The following is a 9,586-nucleotide window of genomic DNA, read 5'->3' on the forward strand; positions in this document are numbered from 1 at the left end:
GGATGATCTGTTTGTGCAAGAACAACAGAGGGGTTCTAAGAGAGCACAACAAGGGGAATGAAGAGGATATGAAAGCAGCTGGATAGGAATGGAGTGCATCTGAGAGTAGCTGGAAGTGAAGAGAATGAGTAAGAGGGGTTCTAGAGAAGCACTCAGAGGGAACAGAGGGAATTTGGAAACATGCAAAGGTAGAATAGTTTGGTTGTAAGGCACTCAGAAAGGATGGCAGGGACAGGCAATGCACAAAAGTAGATCTGATACAGTATCTGGCATGATAAGTCTGGCTGTGTTCAATGGGAACTTGCGAGGTCACAGATTCCCCATAGTGCAATTTACCAACATGGTCTGGCCCAGCTGGGTAAGAACTTACACAATCCAGGTTCACAAATAGTGTAGTTTAGGGAAGGAACAGGAAAGCAGATTCAGGACTTTTGGTGATAAATGCACTAACTATGGAGTGTTATGACAGAAGGGATAGTAACATAAATATTAGCTCGCTCTCTCTCTCTATATATATATTCACCCAGGTCTGCTCCAATGCAGTTGGAGGTGTGAAGTTCAGCCAGAGACATCCCTTCAGGGGAGAAGGAAAGACACTGTCCATCTGCTGATCCCAAGCAAGCAGAGATGCTTTTCCCTCCTCTTTTTGCCCTGAGATCCCACTTTGATACCATAATTTTTGGCCAGCTTTGCTCCAGACATCGTTCCATTGTTGGCCCTTGCTGGTGTCAGGGGCAAGGTCAGCCAAGGGACTCATCCCTTGTATTTCTCAACCAGTCTCATCGACTCTCGACCAACTTAAGGCAGCTCTGAAGGAAGCCTGGCAAGTTACTACCCTTCTCCCCCACCCTGCACCATCACCATCACTGACAGCTCTGCAGCTCCAACTGTAGCTGGAATGTCCACCCAGGGAAAGGAAATGCTGCCCCATTACCTGGTTTTAATGTTTGCAAGCCCAAGAATCCAGTACTTCTATCACAAGCATGATCCAGGTTTTCAGAACTCTTTATTTCTGTTTTCAGACTATTCCCATTCAAACACCCAGAACAAGAAAAGCAGTTGCAGAAATTTTGGTCCTGTGGGGTGGATCCATATGCTGAAGTCCCCTACACTGAATCCAGGGATTTGGAATCCTCTGAGCTACCCTGATATCCACATCTGTGGGATGTCTGGCGGACACAGAGGCGTTGCCAGATGGCCCTGGAAGACAGAAGGAGGAATGAAGAAAGAGGGGGAGCAGGGAGGACACCCTATATTCCCATTAGGGTGTATGTGGGGGGAACAGGGACACATGGGGCATTTGGAGGGCTCAAGGGACAACTGGGGGGTCTTCAGAGCAACTAATGGGCATAAGAGTGAAGTTACGGGATCCTGGGGGCAACTGGCGTAACTGGTGCCCTCAAAGGGACAGTGAGGGTTCTAGGGAAAACAGGGGAAAGTTGGAGGGTTTCAGGGGCAATTAGGGCATCTGAGGGAAGTAAAGGCAGCCTGGAGTGCTACTGAGTGCAATAGGGAGATCCTGGAATGGGCCAGAGGACAAAGGGAGTCTCAGGAGACATGGAGCGTCCTGTGAATTTAGGAGTCCTGGCAGTCTTTGGCCCACCCTTGGATACCTGGGTCCCCTTGTACTTGCAGGGAATCCCAAGGGACTGAAAATCCGGAGGGGACTGGGAGTCCCATGCTGGTCTGTGAAGAGCCCTTGAAGCATGGGGATTTTCAGAGTACAGCTCACCAGGTCAGGAGTACTCACACCAGCAGCAGAACGAATGCCATGGAGCTGACAGCCAGAGCCAGCCCCATGGTTGGTATGTGGGGCAGGGGGGTCTTGTCATCGAGCCAGTGCAGCACAGTGCTGAACACAGCCTGGAGTCCTTTCTCTTCCTCCACACTTCCCTCTGACACTGTGGGGATGCAGCCTCTCAGGTCAGGGGGCCCTGCAGCCAGGAACCAGCTGCCCCTGCAGCTCTTGCTCCAGCCACAGACCTTGCTGTTCCCAGCAACCCAGGCATCTGGGGGTCTCTGCTCCACCCCACATGCTCCCAGAGGAGTCAGGCACCAGGGAACACATGCTCTAATCCACCTGTCCACCATGAGGCCAGGCGTCCTGGCACCCTGCTCACCCTCATCCTGTGGACCCAAGTGTCCCAGATCCCACTCTGCCCCACGCTGCTCCCTGCCCCCAGGGCACTCAGGTGTTTGGGCTCACCATTGAGGTAGAAGAACTTGCGGATAATAGGCTTGGAAAGTTCCCCCAGGTGACAGGCAATGGTTCCCAGAGCAGGTTCCTCAATGGTCAGGCTGAAGGGCTTCTCTGGATTCCCCTTCAGCTCCTTGAACAGTGTCATGTCCTGTGTGCGCAGCTGGGGTGTGGGGGGACACATCAGCACCGCCCGGACCCCCAGGAACACGGAACAGCACCCGTGCATACAAAGGCACCTGTGTCCTGCACATGCTTGACACGTCCCCTTAATGCTTCTTGTACCCCTTGCTGGTGCAGGTGCACACACCTCCCATCCGACACGGGTGTGCACCCAGGGATGCACAACCAGAATGTACACAAAAGTCACTTCCTGCACATGCAGGAAGAACTTCTTCCCTGGGAGTGTGGTGAGGCCCTGCGCAGCAGAGCATCTCATCCCCCACAAGAGCTTATCTGCTTTTTGTTAGCCAGTCAGATAACTCAAACAGGACAGTGTATCTTGTAATGAGTTATTTTTGCACCATGGGTTTAACACTGGTCTGGCATCTCCCATCTGCCAATAAACATCTTACTGTCGAAGTGAGATGGGGAAGATAAGCTGGATTTCTGACTGACAGTAAGTTACTTTGCAACTGTAAAAGCCATAGCAAACTTCTGCAAAGTAGAAAGCTTCTATACATTTTCCTGGAAATGTGTGGAGTTTCTCCCATGAATAGGGACACCTATTTCCCAGTTAATCCCCCAGGGGTTAAGTGAACGAATCTGTGTACATTATTGTCATTTTAGTGGTAAGTTACACTTGGCTCCTATTCAATACTATTTCTTTTGCTAGCTTTAATATAGATACCTTGATATAGTGCACTGTTCTATGTTATGCTGTAATGTACTAGTAGTTCTTTTAGTTTTATACTGTGTAGTAAGTAATTCTGATTAAGATATTTCATCTGTTATATTTTTCCTGTTCATTTTGTTATTAAATAATTCATTTTTATAAATATATCTGATTTGCCATCATTAGGACTTGTGGGCCAAAATTATCCCTAAAATTTAAACTATTGCCAGATTCTGAGGCTAAGGAAGAATTTACCTTCATCTGAACCCATCTCTCTGAAAGAGTTTAAATACACAAAGGAATCCTTTCTGACCCTCAGACTCAGCAGCAGGGCTTCTTTAATAAATTTTGTCTGAAGCTTCCACTCTCCCCATGACACCCTGGCACAGGGTGCCCAGAGAAGCTGTGGCTGCCCCTGCATCCCTGGAAGTGTCCAAGGCCAGGCTGGTTGGGGCTTGGAGCAGCCTGGTCTAGTGGAAGGTGTCCCTGCACACCTTCCAGGGGATTGGAATTACATGAGCTTTAAAGTCCTTTTCAACCCAAACCATCCTGTGATTTTATGATTCTATGCATGCACACATGGATCTGCGAATGCAGATCTGCCTGCTACTCATGCACCCTTCACCTGAGGGAGCATCCTGTGTGTGCTTACACAGCTGCTACTTCTAGCACAGGAGCTGCTGTAGCAGCAGTCCCTGTACCTGCAACAGTCCCCCTCAGAATGTCTATTCACACCCTTGCAAGCCTACGTGCAACTCACATTTGGGGCAAACATCCAGGTGATGGGCAGGCCAGTGGGGATGGGGAAAGGCACGTTGCAGTGCAGCACGATGGTTTCATCTGTGTAGGTCCACAGGTCCTGCACTGGGAGCATTGACAGGCTCATGAGCTCACGTCTGCACGTGCACTGACAGAGGCGAGGGTGCTCCTGTGCTGGCTGCAGGGATGGGCACGTGAACACTTGGGCAGGTGCCCTCAGCATGGGACCATTGGTAAGAAATGCAGGGAGTCCCCAGAGATTTTTGTGGTGAAATCCTGTCTTTTGGATCAACTTTGCTCACTATAATCTCATTATAATACTGAGCACACCTCCATCCTAAAAGCTACCTGCCCCCAATGTATGACCACCCCTTGCTGAGCACATAGTCTGCATCTTTCTAGCCTAGACCTTCAAAAGCAAAGTGAGACAATTGGGCCTCAATCAGTACCAAAAGTGTGACTGGAGTCACTCAAGTGCCACCGAAACATAAAAAGTAGTACAAAAATAACCTAAGAATGGGGGGAAGTTGAGGAAGAGTTCCTTACCCTTAACACAACAGTCTCATGGCCCCATACCTGGGCAGTCCAGGGCAAACTGACAGTCCACGAAGCGGCAGGTAGCACACTGGAAGACTCGGGCAGCTGGCTGGAATCCTGAGAAAGAGAGACTTGGTGGTCCCAGGGAACTGGGACATGTACTAAAAGACAGCAGAGGACAAGAGGGATGGGCACTCACCGCAGGGTGGGATGCAGGCTGGAACTGGTGGGGGAGGAAGCAGTGTTAGACTGGGCATCATTGGGGACCCACATCCTTGTCAATGAGCTGTCAGGATTCAGCCTTTGTCCAGTCTAGATGGGGTCGCTGGGAGTTTCTCTAGGACAGAGATTCCCAGGGTGGTCCCGTACCTTTCCCCAGCAGGCTCAGCTTTGTCCAGATAGTGTTGACAGCTTCCTGCAGAGACTTGTTCAGGGGTTCTGGGGTGCCCCAAATGTCCAGGTAAGACAATGTGTCCTCCCCCTGGTCCCCATAAACCTTTCCCAGACCCCACAGATCCCTTGTACAACTCACTTTGATTCCATATATCCCTCCTGAAGTCAGAGATATCCCCAAATATCCCCTCAAATTCCCCAAGAAGCTGTACACCTTGAAACCCATATACCCTCAGGATTCCCCAAATATCCCTTTACAGCTCCCAGACCTTCATATATCCTGTATTTCACCTCCACCCCATCGTCCTTCAAGGCCTCCACATCCTATCCCCCTTGCCCCATGTCTCATGTCCCTCACTCTGCTCACTCTTGTCCTTTTGGTCCTCTATAAAATACATAGCATCCATGATGATGTCCCGAAGTTCCTCACGCTGTCCTGACCCTGTAATCAGTACAGGGACATCAGAATCAGTACAGGGTTAGAGTTGGAGTTTCAGGGATGGGAAGGTCCAGTAAATTCTGGGAATTTCTGTGGGTTCCTGGAGTCCTGATCAAGGTTTAAGGAATACTGGGAAAGGTCAGGTGTCCCTGTGGATTCCTAAGGTCCTAGGTAGGGTCAAGGGGTCCCCAGTGTGTCCTTGGTCACTGTTGGGTGATTCTCAGGGTTCCAGGCAGGTTTGGAATTCCCCAAGGTCTCCAGGGGCCAAATCAGGACTGAGAAGACCTTGGCATGGTTGTGAGTCCCAAGGATGCTTGTCTGGGGTGGGTCCCCAGGATCCCCAACTTCCTGGGATCCTGCTCAGTGTCAGTGTGAGGGCCTTGGTTGAAACAGGAAATCCCAGAAGGCTCTGGGGTGCTGTTCAGGGTGGGGATCCCCTTTGGGATGGATGTCCCTGGTGGAAAGGAGGGACCACTCAGGACAGAGGTCCTTGGGTAGGATCTCTGTTGGGTTTGGTGTCCCTAGGGTCCCAAGACATACCTACAGTGATGGAGGCAAGCGGTTTAGCAGCCTCAACAAGGGCCTCATGGCATTTTTTATGTCTGGGGTCATTGACAGAGGCCCCAGTAATGTCACGGCAAAGCCGTGCCCGCTGAATGGGGGGCCCAAAGCAGAGCAGGCAGGGGTGCACCTCAGGAAGGCAGGACATCAGGACCCACAGCCACAAGCCACGGTTTCTAGGGTGCCAGGGGACTAACATCAGCATCAGGGCCACTGACCACCACTCCATGACCCCAAACCTAGCACCCAAGCGCCTGACTTCCCTGGACAAAGGCAGGGTTCCAAGGTGGAACCCGGGTGCCTGGGTTGCCAGGGGACCAGGTAAGGTGGAAGGCCACACTCTAGCCAGCCACACTGAGCTCACACCAGCCAAAGGTGTGGGGCAGAACCCAGCAAGGAATGTGCAAGCCCAACATTTGAGCAGGAAGAACTGAGCCAGCCCAAGGCTACAGCAGCACCGCTGCCAAACATGGCTGGGACTGCCTGGGACATGGCATTTGTATGTGTGTCCCGAGGACACTCTTCTGCCTCTCTTCTATATTGTATTCTTGGGTAGAGGAATACACACCTGGTGCATCTTCAAGATATCAGATTGTTCAGGTCTCCAAAACAGAGAGGGAGAGAAAGAGAGAAACTACAAAATATTATCATTAACTACAAAGCAAAAGACTCAGAAAGCAGCTGCTGGTTTTACAGAGACAAGAGCTCCTGATGCACAAAACAACACATGACAGTGTTTGCAGGTGAAAACCAAGCATGACACTAAAGATTCATGTGAAACCCCAGTACTACTAGAAGGCAGAAGGTGCTGTAAGAGCTGAGCTGGCATGTGCCAAAACATTTAATAAATGCAAGTTGCTATTTCCATCCAGCTTGCAACTGTTCACTTTCATCCCTGTCCTGTTAATGAGCATGGAGATAGTGACCCATCACTGGCAGCCATGGTCACTATGCAGGTATCTGACAAAGCCCATGGTGACAAAAATGACATGATGGTCCAATAGCCTAGGCTATTCAAACCCAGTGCTTGCCAACTCTCTCCTGCGGAGCAGAAACTAAGATGAATGCAGGAAATGTTGGAGACCTTGCCAGGTGATGTAGATGCCACAGCACGTCCACTAGCAGAGAACTTCCTGAGCATCAGCTGGCCTTGGGAAGGGATTTCCTAAAGCCTCTGCCCTTCCTGGCTGCCCCAGCGTGCAGCAGTGCAGCACTGCTGAGCAAACCAGCAGATGGAAAGCCTGCCCTGGTCAATGGCCCTGAGCAATCGGCACCAGAGTCCAAAGGAGGAATGAGGCTGTTGAACTCCAGACAGAAACACACCATTGACTGCTGAGGCAGAGCAGGCAGCACGGTCTGTTCTGCCCCACAGTATTCTAGGCTGTGATTTTAACCATCAGAAGAAAAAAATGATGTAAATGGTATTTTTTTATGATGCTGGGAAGGCAAAATGGATGGTTGGGACCTATTCTAAAAAGGCGGAAGGTATGTCCTCTTCTGTACTTACTAGAGAGGCACCTTCAGTACAGAAGAATTAATTCCCTTCCAAAATCCAGTATTAAGAATTGAAATTTGCATGCTTTTATTTCATCTGAATTTCTTGACCTGTCTTTTGTAATAGATGTTCTCACAATGTTGTGGAAGAACTGCAAACTCCAGAACTCAGCTTTCCCGAGTGCTTTTGCTTTCCCTGTAACATTCTGACTCTTGGACAAAATGAGCTAGTCTGCTCAGCAGGGGAAAAAAACAACCAAACCAACAAAAATCTCAAAGAAAAACACAAAACTCTCCAAAATGGGACTCTGAAGTGGTCTTAGTCCAGTGGTTTGTGATCTGGACCAGAAGGAATACTCTATACCACGCATGCTATTCGCAGAGTGGGTAGAAACAGCTGCTTTGGACTTGCAGAGATGCGGTTAGCTCTATCTCCCAGGTGCTTGCCTGGAGCACTGTTTAAACTCCTTCTCCATCAAACAGTCCCAGCCTCTCTTGGCAGGTGGCTGTGGAATGGTTAGATGGTCCTTTTGAGAAGAGCTCTAGAGGTTCTGTGGCTGCACGGCACCACATCACGAGGTCACAGTGGGTGGGTGCCCAGTGCTCGATATTCCATCAGCACTCGTGGCAGCCAGTGCAGGTTTGTCCCAGATCCCCTTGGGCAGCACACCGAGGAAGAGGTGCCCAGGTCACCCCAGCCAGGTCACGTCTGGGAGCCAGTGTGTGCCGAGGGAGCGGAGGCCGAGCTGGGACCGCAGGGCCATGTCGGGTGTCCACTACAAGTTCTCCTCCAAGCTGAGCTACGACGTGGTCACGTTCCGTGGCCACAGCATCTCCTTTGTGAGCTCAAGCGCCAGAGCATGGCCCACGAGAGGCTGAAGGCGGCCAACTGTGACCTGCAGATCCTCAAAGCTGAGACCAGCGAAGGTGAGTGGGCTCTGGGCCCGGGCCCTGGGGCTGCCCGGCAGCATCGGCGCAGAGCAGCATGCAGTGCCACAGGCTGTGGGAGCCATGCTCTGCCCTGGGGACAAAAGCCAGGGCAAGAAAGCGCAATGGTACATATCAAACTGGCTTTTACAGCTCTAAAGGGATTCTCTGACATGCCATGTAATTCCATGTCAATATCCATTCTTCCCAACTGACTCATACTTTTTCTGTGTTTGTGTTGTTCTCAGAATACTCCGATGATGCCCAGATCCCAAAGAACATCTCAGTTGATTGTGAAGAGAGTCCCAGCTCGAGCTATGTGAGTATCCACGAAGCACTGGATTCCCTGTGGGGGACGTCAGGGTGTGAACTTCTTTTATGGATTTGGGTTTACAGAGGCACTTGGACTGTATCTGGTCAAAGCTGCCGTTAATTTCTTTTTTCATGGGGTACATTTTTTTAATGTATCTACTCCAAAGCACATTTTTAGGTTCGCAGGGATGTGGGGTTCAAACTCCAACACTGGTAAATCCTAAGGTGACTCTCTTGGTTTTGCTCTTGGGGTGACTGGGCTGAGAGCCAAGTCACCGGTCCTGTTTCCTCCACATGAGGAGACTCCAGCTTGTATGCCTTTGCTTTTATTGGCTTTATAGTAATGACAGGTACCTCCTGTAACAATTACATATTATTAGAAATAAACTTTTAATATGTTCCCATTTGAGAAGAGCCTGGTTGTCAGTATTTGACTTTCTTGCACTGGGGGAGGTGCGTTTGGAGACTGTGGGGTATCTGGCAGGTATCTTGCACCCCAAATTTGGGGCTTTTGCACACTGTCGGGAGAAGATAGACCAAGAATTGTGCTTCTACATATGGCTTTGGTTTGGGGTTAATGGAAATATGGATGCTTTGTGCTGCCCTGTCATGGCATCCTCCCTTTCAGGCTGGATGGCACCTGGCATGGTGTTGTGGTGCTGCCCTGCAATGAGAGGATGGATGCTGGTAGCATTCAGATCCCATCAGTTCCTGTGTGTGATGATCACGAGACAGTGGCTCTGCAGTTGCAGCGATGGCAGTTACTCAGGCAGAGGAGCTTTCTGTCCCTCCAGCTGGAAACACGGCAGAAATATCTGGCAGAGAGGCCGATGTGTGGGAGGGATGAGGATCTGCTGTCACAGGGGCTGCGTGTCTGATTCCCGAGGACTTGAATCAGACACAGATCACTGAGTATGTGGAATCTCAGCAAGTTTGCAAATGGAATAAATAGCTCCCAAAATACTGTTGCATTTTCAAGATCACCGGAAAGGAAATTGTGCCAATTAAGACTCTTCTTTTTTTTCCCCACAGAGCTCCTAAATTGCACCAACCCCTAGGAAAGGCTTCCAGGTGACCTTTCTATCACTATTTGTAGTCACTGTAGCATCTGTAACACACTGGCCACTTCGGC

At 50.1% G+C, this 9,586-nt stretch overlaps 2 protein-coding genes across 2 annotated transcripts; one reads left to right on the plus strand and one right to left on the minus strand.

Moving 5' to 3' along the window:
- Nucleotides 1-1,737: 1,737 nt before the first annotated feature.
- Nucleotides 1,738-5,930, minus strand: SPACA6 (sperm acrosome associated 6). The gene is made up of 8 exons (XM_042026583.1): nucleotides 5,701-5,930; nucleotides 5,080-5,163; nucleotides 4,698-4,766; nucleotides 4,528-4,551; nucleotides 4,368-4,445; nucleotides 3,793-3,896; nucleotides 2,207-2,360; nucleotides 1,738-1,901 (listed from the first exon to the last, which is right to left on the minus strand). The coding sequence occupies exons 1-8, from the start codon at nucleotides 5,924-5,926 to the stop codon at nucleotides 1,747-1,749; spliced, it is 894 nt and encodes a 297-aa protein (XP_041882517.1). The 5' UTR covers nucleotides 5,927-5,930; the 3' UTR covers nucleotides 1,738-1,746.
- A 2,047-nt stretch (nucleotides 5,931-7,977) lies between these two features.
- Nucleotides 7,978-8,465, plus strand: LOC121663846 (E3 ubiquitin-protein ligase RBBP6-like). The gene is given in 4 exon segments (XM_042026585.1): nucleotides 7,978-8,047; nucleotides 8,050-8,142; nucleotides 8,391-8,431; nucleotides 8,433-8,465. Coding segments are annotated over 4 exon segments (237 nt in total).
- The last annotated feature ends 1,121 nt before the right edge of the window (nucleotides 8,466-9,586 follow it).

Source organism: Corvus kubaryi, unplaced genomic scaffold (assembly GCF_017639235.1).
Source record: "Corvus kubaryi isolate FWS band 111438036 unplaced genomic scaffold, C.kubaryi_AGA036_p1.0 37284, whole genome shotgun sequence".
Classification (NCBI taxonomy): domain Eukaryota; kingdom Metazoa; phylum Chordata; class Aves; order Passeriformes; family Corvidae; genus Corvus; species Corvus kubaryi.